The following is a 15,172-nucleotide window of genomic DNA, read 5'->3' as shown; positions in this document are numbered from 1 at the left end:
GCAAGGCAGTTTGGGAGGAAACGAGAGAGACACAGAAGGTATCAGATGCCCCAAAACAACACAATGGCAAAAATAAGGCTTTCCTTATCGCTAATTACAATTTCATGTGCATATGAACAAGAGGGATGAGGTTACATCAGAATAAAAGGACTTGTTCAAGTCGATGTTGCTGGTGTCAAAGCCCTAACACATGAAAGACGTGGGCAGACAGGGTAAAAGGAAGCAGTCCATGCGCCATGACACAGCTGCAGATTTCAACATAACACCTTTTTTTTTTGAGGGCTGATTATTTTTTTGCCTTTTTAAATCAATGTAATTGGCATTTAATTACCATCCCATATAATCCAATGATTTAAATGAATTGAGGAGCTGTGCAGTCATCACCACAATCAGTTTAAAATCGTTTCCTCTTTCTTGAGCCCATTACTCTGGGCTCCCCAGTGCCATCAAGTCGACTCTGACTCAGAGTGACCCTTCAGGACTGGGTAGAAGTGCCGGTGTGGGTTTCCAGAACTGTCAAGCCTCATTCGTCTTCTGCAGAGCAGCTGGTGGTTTCGAACCACTGACGCTGCAGTTAGCCCAGTGGTAACACGACACTGCTAGGGCTCCTTTGACTCCCCGTGACTCCCCGCAACAGTGGGTAGAATCGTCCAGAAAGAAGGTTGGTAAAGAAATAGAGAATTTACACCAGGGGCTCGCGTAGAAAATGTTATGGAAATAATGATGGCAACATATGTACAAATATGCTTGATACCATTGATGTATGGAATGTTATAAGAGCCCCCAGTAAAATGATTTTTTTAAAAGAAGAAATAGAGAATTTGAACAATGCTGCAAACCAACTAAACCTAAGATAATAGGTAGATTGAGGGATGGGCTTCAAAGAGTTCTGGGGAAAAATGATCTTTTCTGCGAACTTTGTGAAGCTCTCGTCCATCCTTCTACCCGACAGCAGCACCACATGCATTCTCCTCGCATGCACGTGGCGTGGTCTCCAGCATACACCACGGGGAACGTGAGCTCTCAAAGCAAGTGCCAGAACGGTTCAGAGGCTGGGAATCCTGCCTGGCGCCCTCTCCAGCCACAACCGAATGAAACAAGGAAGCACTGGACACAGGACCCTGGACATGTGCTAGTTTTCAAACTCTGGGCCAGTGATTGGAACACACAGCCCTGGTTGTGGAACGCTGAGCTCACCCGAGGTTGCGCCAGCGCAGAAATGCCCCAGCGAAGGTCCCATGGGGAAGGCTCAGTGACCTCTTTTCTAGAAGTCCTGTTGCCTTGGTGGCATTTTAAATTCGATAACAATACACTCTGTTTAAAATAACTTTTCTCCCCCTCCCCTGCCCTCTCAGCATGGCCTTTTATGTGTAAATTGATTGCAATATTCTTTCCTCCTGTTCCTTCCAATTCCATATTTTGAGTTCCATTGTGTGTTAACTGGTCACTCAGCCGCGGCAGGCTCGCCTGCACCAGGGAGTGCGTTGTGCCACTTTGTTACTGGAGCTACAGTGGGTTGACGTGGACACCGGCGCACTTCTGCTTCGGTCGCCTCCTGTAGCACACTCCTGGTTGCAGCCTCTCTGTGAGCCATGTTAAAGACCACTGGGAGTCCATGAAACTGCTTGAAAAGAAGGCCATGTGACTAACTAAAAATCTGCTTGGAAAGTATGTTTTATTAAAGTCTCTAGATATTCCAGTGACAAGCAAAAACTTAGAAACAAACAAAAAAGACTGTTGTGAAATGCCAAGGTGTTTTTGTTCTGTTGCAGGGGATTATTTATTTCAATCTCAGACAGAGGCCATATTAAATCAATTGTGGATAACTGGCCAGAAAATGATGTTAAGGTACTAATCGCACAACCCTCCTTTGCACAATGTTTCTGTTTTGTTTTTCCCCCCTTTCCTTGTAAGTTGCCTCTCAAATTTCTGAGAACGGTTTCTCATGGTTGCGCTGATTGATTTTGCACTTACTTAAATGCAGAGTTGAGGCTTTGTTTCTGAGGCGTGCTAGCAGCGATGGCTTTATTAAGTGGGTAACCGGTGCCGAGTTTGACGCTGAGGAAGAAATTGGAGCCTGCGCACCGTCAGTACACCCATGTCTTCTGCTTTTCCCATGTCCCTGTTCTCTTTCGGGGAGCATTGCCCCAGGTGGAGCAAAAGAACCTGCCAGAAGCAGTTCTAGTCTGAATCCTAGAGTCAGAGTCTTAGCAAAGAGAAAACTCTTTAAGAGTTTGCCATTTGACAGATACAAGCATTGGTCAATCTGGCTGTTTTCTCATAAATAGAATGGAGCAAGTATTGTTTTTCAGGGCTCTTTGGTTAGCTTTTGTGTTTATTCTAGGCAGTAATCTGACATGCCTGTACGTTTTGGTTTTCTTACCAAATTAAACACTAGTGAACAATCACTAGCGTAATGATGGAGAAAAATGCTTGATCAGATCATTGAAACACCCCATGTCATCTTAAAGCCCTATAGGTAGGTATGTATATATTGGGGGCCTAGGGGGATAGCTATATATTTTTAATCCTAGACTTTTTCCTCTTCCACTGCCACTGAGATTGATGGTTTATTCATTTGTTCATTGTTTAGCCTAGCTTACTATGTGTGCTGGAAGTAGAGGGTGGGGTCTCTGTGCCAGGACCTTGTCTGCCTCACTTGTATTTCCTTGTCCTGATGTTTATATTGGCCATTCCCTCAGAAGCACCCTGCTCCTAAATCAAACTTAGAGGGAATTATTGTTTTTGCGTTGTGTGTGTGTGTGTGTGTGTGTGTTTGAGACAGCTTAATTAGCACTTCTGGAATTTTAAGTGAGCGATTCAAATCTACCTCATTCTTTTTAAAACAAAAAGAGCTCTTCATTAGAACTTGTAGAATTTTAGGTATGACTGGCTGGTTTACTTTGGAAGTTAGTCAAGCAACCACCTTTTTTTTAAGTGAGAGCAAAAACAAATGAAGGGACGCAATCTTCTAAAAGATGTTTTTCTCTAGAGCCCCGATTTGGGCAACTTCTAATGTGTGTCCTGTTTTCACTCTGCTATTCAGGCTGTCGTGGTGACTGATGGAGAGAGAATTCTGGGGCTTGGAGATCTGGGTGTCTACGGAATGGGAATTCCAGTAGGGAAACTCTGCTTGTACACAGCCTGCGCCGGGATACGGCCTGCCAAGTGCCTGCCTGTGTGCATTGACGTGGGCACCGACAACCCAGTGAGTACCAGCACTGCGCCTTGGACCCGTCTCCGGTATCTCAGCAGGTTCTTTTGTTCCTCTTCTGGAGCTGCAAAGAGAAAAGATTGTGATTGGGCGATACAGTCTCTTCCTTAAACTCCACTTGGAATTTTCTACAAATCGCAGTAATTTAAGCCTGCAAGTCTAGACCTGGAGCTCTCATCTGTCACACAACTTAACTGGGAGTGGCTTATAAGTCGTGGCTCTAAATGTGAGACATGAAATGATGCAACTTCAGAAGGTGACGCGGGCATAAAAGGTGACCGTGATGATGACTTTGTGGATACAGCACCAAAAACACGACCCGTAAGGAAGGACTGATACGCTGGCCTTCATATTAAAAGCTTCTCCTGTTAAGAGAATGAGCCACAGACTCCGAGAAAGCAAATCTCTGATTAGAACTTGTTTCCAGAATACAGAGCTCCTAAAATTCAGCAAGAAGGAAACCCCACGATCATCTGAATAAGCACCTCTCCAAAGGCGATCAGGGGCTCCACAGCTTGTGCCATTGCTGCTGGGGGTTGCCGTTGAGGCAGTCGGCATGAGTGGCATGTCGTTCTCCGAACCAGCCCCCCCGCCGCTGAGTCAATCTCCCTCACAGCAGCCGGAGAGCAGGGTCTCCAAGGCTGAATCCTTCCGGAGGCAGATAGCCTCATCTCTCCCCTCAGGAGCAGCTCGTGAATTTGAACTGCTGGCCGGCAATTAGCAGTCCAACACCTGACAGCTCCGCCAGGGCTCCTTTTACATCATTAGGGAATTGTTAATTAAAACTATAAGTCAATTGAAAATGTCAAATCTTTAAAGCAACAATGAAGCACCCATTCGAAAGGCTGACCTCCAGCTCGGACACCACCGCCCACTGGTGCGGACGTGGGAGCAGCAGGCAGTCCCGCTCGCTGTGTGAAAGATGGGCTCTTACGGCTACTGTGGAAGGTGGTTTGGCAGCTCTGTTGTTTTAATGAAACTCGGCATAATAATCTCACTGCGTAATCAAGTGCTCATGCTCCTAGCTATCTACCCCACCGATGTGAATGTAATGGCCCTGCAGAAGCCTGCATGTGAGAGTGTTGATAGCCGCCTTATTCATAACTGCCAAACACGCCCCCACTGTGGGGCAGCCCCGTGATGATTCACATTGCTCAGCAGACAGGTGAACTCAGCTACAAGCTGTGGAAAGAGCTGGATGGATGGCTCTCAGAGGCACTTTGAAAAACTCTCTGCACCCTATGAGTCCACCTGCATGACCTTCTGGAAAAGGCAAGGCTCTGGAGAAGAGCGCTGGTTGGCAGGGAAGGCCGCGGAGGTGGTGCCTGCGGCGTTGTGCACAGTGAAGCCTATCTGCAAGATGCTGTCGTGCGAACACCTGATAGTGGATTTGCCAAAACCCAGAGAGCCGCGCCACACAGAGATCGAACCTGCATGCTAACACATCAGGACAGGCCCGTCGATTGTAATACGTATTCCACATGAACTCAAGTCGCTAAGACCGAGAGAGAGTAGACAAGGGGATGATGGGCCGGTGAGACGCGAGGCCTATAAGGAGCAGTCTGCTCTCTGTACAATTGATTGGAAACCTAAAACTGCCCTAAAAGCAGAAAGGATATGAAAGTTAAAAAGATTATGTTGGTTTGTTGTAGACGGCACATTGAAGCTGATTATTAAATGATACTGCGTTTACATCTGCTTTGCCCCCAGGCGCTCTTAAAAGACCCGTTCTACCTGGGCTTGTATCAGAAGAGAGACCGCACACAGCGCTATGACGACCTGATCGATGAGTTTATGAAAGCCATTACTGACAGGTACTGGGGAAATGTTTGAGGATGTGAAAGCTTATTCAATTACAAAGAAAAGGGAACCACCATGTTTTGTCCCGTTTTGTCTCGTGATGAGCAGCAGATTAACTTTGACCTCTTCCTGCCTGGTTGGAAGTGTTGCTCGTGACCTCTGTTAATGGCCATGGCATTCACCTTCTTGTTAAGTATTTGATCTTGGGCTTATCTTTGGCTCTCCGTCCTTCCCCATCACACCACCCTTGCCCAGTGCAGGCATTCAGTTCTCAAAGCCAAGTGATTCTACTAAATGTCTCCTCGAAATACAGACTTCCTTTGTCCTTTGCCACCGCCGTGAGACAGAGCCTTGTTTATTTTCTGGGTTCTTCTCTCTTGCCCTATCCCTGCCTTTTTATTCTAAATTAGGTGGGGGATTACATCTTGGATGATCAACTTTGTATTTGAATTCAAACTACTAATCTACATCCCCTTCCCCCGCCCCCTTTGCCCCTGAGTTCTCTCTCCTGTGGATGACTGCCTACCACCCACTTTCTCCCACATTAACGCCCGTCCACAGTCGCCCTGTCGCTTTCTCCTTCCTCCTTTCCCCCCTGCCCCTGGCAGTCTCCAGAGCTTGTTCCCTTTGGCATGAGTATCTTTTCCGTGTTGTAAGAGCTCCCTCCCTTCCCATTCTCAGCATCACGTCTGTTCATGGTCATGCCTCATCGTTGCTCCTGCTTCAGGACTTCTTGTCTTTATCTCATAGTAGCCGCTCAGCTGCTTCCCCCTCTGTGTCCATCACATCCTCACATCGGGAACAGGCTTGCCCTTCCTAAAGGGAGGCTAGCAGGAGTCAGTCCGTCTCTGTAGCCATCAGAAGAATTCGGCAGTGGGAGGGCGGGATGGTCCTTGTTCCCTAATTTGGCATCCAAAATTGTCCCTTACCTGGCCCCACCCTGCCTTCTCTTCCTGTCCTCTGTCCTGAAATAGAGAAATATTAAGTAGGTACGAGGGGTACCCCTCCTTAAAAAATGCAATTAAGGACCCCTGGTTTCATAGTGGGCCGCTTGTGAAGCTGGTAACCACAAGATCAGCAGTTCCAAACCACCAGCCCTCTGCTGGTGAAAGCTGAGGCTTTCTGCTTCCATAAAGGTTTACAGCCTGGAAACCCACAGAGGCCGTTTGTAACTGTCGTTACCATGAGTTGGGATCTACTCAATGGCAGTGAGTTTATGTTGCTGACTGCTAATGTGCTGAGAGCATGCGTGTGTGTGTACACAACTTTGAGACTGTCTCTTCCCTTTTAGAAAATTTGTTTAGTACTTCTATATACCGGGTACCTTCAAAGACAATTGGAAATAGTTCACACAAATTGATACTTCATAAGGTCCCACAAGGTGCTACATTCTTTTTCAACACCCCATGAATATTTCCCATGGGGCCTGTCTTCCTAGGACTGGCAAAGTGCCTGTTGCTTTTAATACCCTACTGACGTAAAGGACTGTCACACACAGTACTGGGCAGAGAAGCTGTGTAACGGTGGTATTTTCAATTATCCTGGTGTTTGCTGTTTTAGATATGGCCGGAACACACTTATTCAGTTTGAAGACTTTGGAAATCATAACGCGTTCAGGTTCTTGAGAAAATATCAAGAAAAATACTGCACCTTCAATGATGATATCCAAGGTAAGGCGGAAGGAAAACAGGAAGGCTTGGATGCCTGCTTTTTACCTTTTTCCATGTGGCTATCTGTAATTTTAAAAATATATTTTTTTTCATAGGGACAGCTGCAGTAGCTTTAGCAGGCCTCCTCGCAGTACAAAAATTTCTTGGCAAACCAATCTCAGAATACAAAATCTTATTCCTCGGAGCAGGAGAGGTAAGTTTTGTTAACTTTCTAGAATCTACAAAGAACGCTCTCTTGTGGAACTGGGGAGTGGAACAGAATGTGGCTGTAAAAGATTGTTACAATCAAGCTCACACTTGTGCCAGGAGAGGGGATGTGAATTCAAGATCTCTATGTAAATTCTGTGATTGAATATATATAGAGTACCACAACAAATCAGGGTTTGTGTGATTTATAAGGGAGGACTGTTCTTCATCCTCTTTGATCTTAATACGTAAAGCGACTCAAGCATTGCTACATACTCTGTGTCTTTATTTTTCAAATGTGTCCTGTGTTGGACAGGCTGCGCTTGGAATTGCAAACCTGATCGTCATGTCCATGGTGGAGAACGGCCTCTCGGAGGAGGAGGCGCATAATAAAATCTGGATGTTTGACAAGTTTGGTTTATTAGTGAAGGTAAGGTATCCAGCAAAAGGAGAAACAAAAGAAGTGTGTTGCTGTGAGATGTGGAGTTGGCTGTTTGTGGATGTGTGTATTTTTCATTTTTTAACTTGATAAATTATTTTATCGGGGGCTCTTACATATATTACAACAATCCATAAACCCATCATAACAAGTGGACACGTACATCCGTTTCTAAACATTATCTTTTTTATTGAGCCCTTTGATATCAGCTCCTCTTTTTTCCCCTCCCTCCTCCACCCTGCCACCCCCCAAACCCTTAACATATTATGTATTGTTATTACTATTTATGCTCCCCATTCTGTCTCTTTACCTACTATCCTGGTATGCGTCCCCCTCGAGGGGGTTATTCCACCATCACTGGTATCCGTTCCCCCTTCCCTTTTCCTACCCTCCTGGGATCGCTACGCCCATTACTGTTTCGGGGCGAGTTTGTCTATCCTGAGTTCTGTATATTGAAAGCTCTCATCTGTGCCGCTGTGTGTACACCAGTCCAGCAGGGTTTGCGAGGTAGGACTGACATCGTAACAGTGGGGGAGGGAGGATTAACGAAGTAGAGGAGTGTTGTGTGTTTCATCGGTGTGAAACTGCCCCTGGATGTATTTTCTCTTCCGTGCAGCCCCTCTGCACAGGAATGTCCAGTAATCTGTGGATGGGCTTTGGGTCTCTTCTTTGACCCCTCTCCCTCACCTCCGTGAGATTGTTTATTTTTGAACTCCTGATGCCTGTTTCCATCAACGCCTCATGATCACACAGGCTGGTGCGCTTCTTCTGTGTGGGCTTGGTTGATTCTCTGCTAGATGGCCACTTGTTTGGCTTCAAGCTTTTAAGACCCCAGATGCTATACATTTTAAAGGCCAGGCACCATCTGCTTTCTTCCCCACATTTGCTTATGTGCCCAGTTTGTCTTCAGTGTTTGTGTTGGGGAGGCGGGCATTGCTCAGTGCCACGTTATTAGATCCCAGTGTTCCTGTGTTGAGGGAGTACTTAAGTAGAGGCCCAGAGTCCATGTGCTGCCTGAATGTATTTCCGTATAAATATGTGTACAAAGTCCAATACCCCGACTTTTATGCATTAATATATTTACATATGTAAATGTTTCTGTTTATATCTCTATAAATGGCTTGCCTCCTGGTTTTTTTCCTGTATTTCCTTTTACCTTCCTCCTGCCCCACTATCACACCCACCCTCATTTGCCTCTCAGTAATCCATCGTGGTTAGATTATGGCTGCTCCAACCCCACCAGGAACTCCACACCCAGCACACTGCTGCTTTTCTTTTTTAACCATTTTATTGGGGGCTCCTACAGCTCTTACCACAGTCAACCATCCATCCATTGTGTCAAGCACATGTGTACGTCTGTTGCATCATCGTTTGATTTTAGATCCCTAGCTGCTCCCCTGTCCGTGACGCTATTTGCTCACTGTTCTTTTCCCCCGCGCCTCCTCCCACAAGTCCCCCCAAGACCCTCAGCCCCATTGCTTTCTCCTCAGGCTTGCTTCTCATACTTGTATAGACAAAATTAAAACGACGAAGACTAAACACTAACAAAAAGAAAATCCTATGCATAGTTGCAGGTCTGTCGGCTGGCCTTTATGACTACCTCCCTGTTGTTCCAGTGGGGCTCTGAGCACCGCCCCTCTGAGTCTGAAGTCTTGGGGAGATTCCTCGGCGGCTTTGTGACTTTGCTCCCCTTGCTAGTCATTATGTTCCCTTCTTGGTTCGCCCTGAGCGGACTTTTTAAGATGTGATTTCATAAGCTCTTAACATCTCGCTGTCTGTCGAATGTTTCCGACTGTGTAGTCTGTCTGTCTGATCATTAGCACAGTCGTATCGCACACAAGTCAGTGGTTACGTCACTTTGTGTATATGTCTTTGAAAAAGACCTTTGCTTCATATTCAAATCACCATCTCTATGTTGGCACCAGACTTAGCGTATCACTTTGTTTTCTGACTCTTAAAAAATCAAATCGCTGTTGTACAATGGAGATTTTTTTATGACTGTTCTAAAGCTAGGTGTTTAATGGCAACTGAGTTAAGGTGTGACCCATATACTTGGTATCTGAGCAGAGCTTCTTCAGTCTTTGGGAGATCATCACCCCTGCAGCTGTGGTTGTGATGAAGTGCTGTCGAGTCGGTTCTGACTCATAGCGCCCTCTCTGTACAACAGAGCAAACACCCAGACCCGTGCCACGCTCACAGTGGCTCCTAGGTTTGAGCCATGGATGCAGCCACATGCCGGTGCTTATTGCCGTGGGCCTTCCTGTGCACGATGTCCTTCTCCACGTGTACAAAGGGCATGAGACGAAGTCTCAGCATCCTTGCCACTAAGGAGCATTCTGGCCATACTTTTCCAAGACAAATATATTTGTCTTTGGTAGTCCACAGTATTTTCGATTTTCTTCACCAGCACCTTAATAAATAATAATCCCCTATAAAATCTTTAGCCCCTTTCCTTGGAGCCAATCCATGGATAAAAATAGAGAGCGTCTGCCCTCGATTTAACCAGTACACTGTGGTCCTGCCTTTCTCAGCATTGACTGCCATTTTTCAGCTTAACACATGTCCTGTACCGAGATCCACGGACGCGCAGGTGCACTGCTGTATAGTTAGGCCTGTCCAGGACCCGGTGCGCTCGCATATCTGCTATCATCGCATGCTATTCCTTCCAGGGGTTCTCAACCTGTGGGTCCCGACCCCTTTGGGGGTCAAACAACCCTTTCACAGGGGTCCCCCGATTCACAACAGTAGCAAAATTATGAAGTAGCAATGAAAATAATTTGATGGTTGGTGGTCACCACAACATGAACTGCATGAAAGGGTCGCAGCATTAGGAAGGTTAAGAACCACTGCTTTACACCAGTGGAGCAAGCTCGCAACCTGTTTTGCTCTAACTCTGGAATCTTGTCTTAATTAGTAATTACAGTTTATTAATAGCAAGAATAAAATGAAAAATAAAATGTGCAAGTGAAAAATCTTAAATGATCCATAGCTTAAAATACTAGTTTAAAATGTATTAGACATTGGGTGAAGAATTTAAATGTTTTCCCATTTATTTGTCAAGAAATCTGTGCAGTTTTACAAATGGGGTAACTAAGGCCACATCACCTTATAAGAGATAAGATTGGGTTCAGAACCAAGTAACCTAGCAGTGAGTGACTCCTATCTTCACCACTAGATTGTGCTGCTTCCCAAGTGGGCCACAGCCATTGTGCTGGCTAGTGTGTAAGACTGAAATTTTATAAGCCAGGTGTCCTCAAACTATGGCCGCGGGCCACATGCGACCCGCCGGGTGTTTTTGCCACAGCTGCCTGTCCTGCTTAGCAGCCAACTCGTCCAGTGTGCACAGGAATTTGTTCATAGGTTGTTTTTTTTTTTTTAAAAAAAAACTATAGCCCGGCCCTCCAACAATCTGAGAGACAGTGAACTGGCCCGTTTAAAAAGTTTGAGGACCCCTGTTTAAGCTATTGCACCTACAGAAGGATGTTGGCGGGATACACATTTTACTGGTACACAGTTAATTTGGCACTTGTTTTTTGTGACCCTGATTTTCAACAAGTGTTTTGCAATTCTCTCCAGTATCTGTAGTTCATGTCTAGGATGAAATGATATTGGTAACAGTGATAGATTTCCTTAGCCCAAGTGAGAAGCCCCTTCACCTGCAGAGCAGGTATTTGAGCGTATGCTCGTAGCTTGACTTACAGGCTTCACTCTTTCATTCGCTCCTGTGGCCCCGAACACCACCTCCCTTTTTCAGGCTTTGAGAGTGGTTGGGACCCGTCTGAGAGAGCCGCTCAGTACTGCTCGGAAAGAGTTGAGGCTTCATTTCAGCCCTTGAACTCCGCCGCCAACTCCCCGGGGGTGGCGTGATTCCTTTCCTGCCCTGCTTGTCCTTCAGCTGGCTTGCTGTGGAGTTCTGAGATTTAAAAAAACCTCTTTCAAGGGAGATTTTGCCCCTTGACAATACAGATTTGGGTTCCTCAGCCTAGTTGATTTGAATCTTCAAGAGAGTGCTCTTTGTCCTGGCCTGTTCTATGAAGAGCAGGGATTGCAGCCCTCAGTGAGTTCCAACGTAACGTAAAGAAAACCAAAAACCCTCAACTGGACTACTAGGAACATCACAATGAACAGAGAAAAGACGAGCTGTCAAGAATTCCATCGTACTTGAATCCACAACCTGTGCTCGTGGAAGCAGCACCTAAGCGACTAAGTCGTGTATTACAGGGGTCAGTCTGCTCCACAGGACCTCGTGAATGTGCTGAAAAGCAAGGCGGTGACTTTGAGGACTGGGGTGCACTTGACCCAAGCCATGCTGTTTTCACTTGCCTCTCCTAGATGTGAAAGTTGGCTATTAAATAAGGGAGACCAAAGAAGAATTGATGTATGTGAATTGTGGTGCTGGTGAAGAATATCGAAAGTGCTGTCCTCTGCCAAAAGAACCAATCTAACAAAAAAAGAACCAGTAAATCTTTTGGATGAAGTAGAGTCAGAATGCTTCTTAGAGGCACAAATGGTGAGACTTTGCCTCATGTCCTTTGGGAACATGTCCTTTCCCTGGCGCAGGCTCTCCTGCGTGGTACAGTGGAAGCAGTGAAAGAGGAAGGCCCGTGACAGGATGGACTGACCCAGTGGCTGCCTCACACATACGAAGAGTGGGGAGGGTGGGATGTGCAGGACCGGGCAGGGCCACTGAGTCTGAGCCGACCCCATGGCACCGGACAGCAACCCCTGTGCTACTGCTGGGTGGTGCCACTGCGAACGTTTCCCTGGGAGTTTTGGTGGGAGCATGTTTCTGTATCCAACCATCTTGACTCAGGATTCCTTGTTCCTCTTGTTTCTGAACTCTTGGTACTAGGAGCCTACCACCGCCAGCTGTAATTTTAAAACCCGGAAAGCTCTGAATTCCCAGGTTCTTCCCTGAAATTCACTTGGTAACAAACCTGACTGACTTCAAGTAGTGAGAGACGTATTTATATGCACCTGTTTGTACCTCGTGGCTGTTCATAAGTTTTGCACAAGTGTAGGCTGCTCTTTGAGGGGGTAGCTAATATTTATTATTATATTACATTCTGAAAATGAGGAATTCCCAATTTCAAAACACACCTCAGAAAAGCAATTGTAGGCCCTTGTGCCACAATAGACTTGGGAGGAATTGTAACGCACATGAGTTACTGGGAGACCAGAGGTAGGTGCTGGATTTGCATTTCCTATTTGGGTGTCCACTGTAGAGCTTCACATGGAAGATGTGGGCTGAAGTTTTTAAAAAGTCATTTGTATTATAGAAAGAGTATGGGACTCATAGTGATATATTTTCCATTGATCCATAGTATATAGTTAGTATATGTGTGTATGTGTATATATATATATATTATATATATATTATATATATGTATTTTTTAATTTTAACAATTTATTAGGGGCTCATACAATTATCACAGTTCATACATATACATACATCAATTGTATAAAGCACATCTGTACAGTCTTTGCCCTAATCATTTTTTCTCCTCTTTGCTTTTTTTACATTTATTAGGGACTCATACAACTCTTATCACCATCCATAGATATACATACATCAATTGTATAAAGCACATCCATACATTCCCTACCCCAATCATTCTCAAGGCATTTGCTCTCCACTTAAGCCCCTTGCATCAGGTCCTCTTTTTTTTCCCCTCCCTCCCCTTTCCCCCCTCCCTCATGTGCCCTTGGTAATTTATACCTCGTTATTTTGTCATATCTTGCCCTATCCGGAGTCTCCCTTCCCCCCTTCTCTGCTGTCCCTCTCCCAGGGAAGAGGTCACATGTGGATCCTTGTAATCAGTTCCCCCTTTCCAACCCACTCACCCTCCACTCTCCCAGCATTGTCCCTCACACCCTTGGTCCTGAAGGTATCATCCACCCTGGATTCCCTGTACCTCCAGCCCTCATATGTACCAGTGTACAGCCTCTGTCCTATCCAGGCCTGCAGGGTAGAATTCGGATCATGGTAGTTGGGGGGAGGAAGCATCCAGGATCTGGGGGAAAGCTGTGTTCTTCATCAGTACTACCTCACACCCTAATTAACCCATCTCCTCTCCTAAACCCCTCTATGAGGGGATCTCCATTGGCCGACACTTGGGCCTTGGGTCTCCACTCTGCACTTCCCCCTTCATTTAATGTGGTATATATATATATATATATATATACATATACACATATATACACATACATACACACACTTATATCTTTTTTTTTCCCATGATGCCTGGTAACTGATCCCTTTGGGACCACTCGATCACACAGGCTGGTGTGTTCTTCCATGTGGACTTTGTTGCTTCTGAGCTAGATGGCCGCTTGTTTATCTTCAAGCCTTTAAGACCCCAGTCACTATCTCTTTTGATAGCTGGGCACCATCAGCTTTCTTCACCACATTTACTTGTTCACCCACTTTGGCTCCAGCCGTTGTGTCAGGAGAGTGAGCATCATAGAGTTCCAATTTAATAAAAGAAGGTATTCATTCATTGAGGGAGTGTTTGAGTAGAGGCCCAAGGTCCTTCCGCCACCTTAATACTTGACCTATAAATATAGACACATAGATCTATTTCCCATATTATATTTTTTAATTCAGGGTCGGAAATCAAGAATCGATAGCCATCAGGAGCCATTTGCCCACCCAGCCCCAGAGAGCATCCCTAACACTTTTGAAGAAGCAGTAAATATACTAAAGCCTTCAGCTATAATTGGTGAGTCAAGTTGATAAGTGATTTTGTTTGTTTAAATGTATGTCTTGGGTTATAACTACCATGTAAACAAAACGTAACAGAAGCGCATGGGTTACAGAAGGTGACGGCCTTTCAGGTAGCGTGTAATTACTTCACCACTGTGCCACCAGGTGGCCTCTTTTGCCATGTAGAGTTAACTGCAAATTAATGGGCAGATTTCAGCGGAACTGAGAGCTTTTCTGTGACAGCTTTTTTAGGACTGGGGAAAGGTCAGTGGATGGGTGTGTCTTGTACTTTTGAGGCCCAGTGACCACGCCGTTCACCGGGCTTTGCTCTGAGGGTTGACGAGGCTGGGCCACGTTGGACGGCCTCCATCAGGAAGGTCCTGGGCAGAGGCGAAACCTGGTGGGTTTGGGGAGTCAGGCATTGCAGACACGGTCTGCTCCTAGACGGGGCCACACGCCACCGTGAAGGGCCCAGCTTAGCATTTCAGATTCAAAAGTCATTTGTTAGAGTGATCGTGATAGTCTTACACCGCCACCCCCCACCCCCACCCCCCACCCCCGTGTAGCTTAGTATGTGTGTGGTTTTTTGCTTTGATGTGCAGTTGGGTTTCCACTGTGTTAACACACACACCCCAGCCCCCAACAAAAGCAAACATCATTGTCATGGTGTCTCTTCCGACTCAAAGCAACCCTTGTCCAATGTCCTGAAGCCTCCTCTTTCCCCTGTAAAGCAATGGGTGGGTTTGATCCTCTAACTTTGTGGTTCATAGCCCAGAGCTTATCCCACAGTGCCACCTGGGCTCCTCAGCATGGTCTTACCAGCATGAAGTCTTACTTTGTACACCAGAGCCTAATTTACCTGTGCCGTTGTCATGGTGGGTGGAGCACTGGTGCAGTGGTTGCGTGTTGGACTGCGATCCGCACGTCTGCAGTTGAAAACCACCAGCGGCTCCGAGGGAGACAGACTAGGTTCTATCCCCATAAACAGTTACACCAGCGGTTCTCAACCTGTGGGTTGCGACACCGTTGGGGGTCGAACAACCCTTTCACAGGGGTCACCAAAGACTACTGAAAAACACATTTCCAATGGTCTTAGGAACCGAGACATCGCTCCTCTGTCTCCAAGAGGGTCCGCCCACGTGCAGATACGCCCACAT

General features: G+C 46.0%; 1 protein-coding gene across 3 annotated transcripts in view; it reads left to right on the top strand.

The window, feature by feature from the left end:
- The window catches only part of ME2 (malic enzyme 2), a 48,966-nt gene that overhangs the window by 21,994 nt on the left and 11,800 nt on the right, over positions 1 to 15,172 (top strand). For all 3 annotated transcript variants that reach the window (XM_075532652.1, XM_075532654.1, XM_075532653.1), the window contains exons 5-11: positions 1,773 to 1,848; positions 3,047 to 3,208; positions 4,925 to 5,028; positions 6,575 to 6,684; positions 6,780 to 6,877; positions 7,187 to 7,300; positions 13,917 to 14,031. In XM_075532652.1, the coding sequence (XP_075388767.1) occupies positions 1,773 to 1,848; positions 3,047 to 3,208; positions 4,925 to 5,028; positions 6,575 to 6,684; positions 6,780 to 6,877; positions 7,187 to 7,300; positions 13,917 to 14,031 (779 nt within the window). The remainder of the gene's footprint in view (positions 1 to 1,772; positions 1,849 to 3,046; positions 3,209 to 4,924; positions 5,029 to 6,574; positions 6,685 to 6,779; positions 6,878 to 7,186; positions 7,301 to 13,916; positions 14,032 to 15,172) is intronic.

The sequence above is a fragment of the Tenrec ecaudatus genome, chromosome 15, assembly GCF_050624435.1.
Source record: "Tenrec ecaudatus isolate mTenEca1 chromosome 15, mTenEca1.hap1, whole genome shotgun sequence".
NCBI lineage: Eukaryota > Metazoa > Chordata > Mammalia > Afrosoricida > Tenrecidae > Tenrec > Tenrec ecaudatus.
The sequence above is the reverse complement of the archived record's forward strand: the minus strand, read 5'-3'. Positions and strand labels throughout refer to the sequence as shown.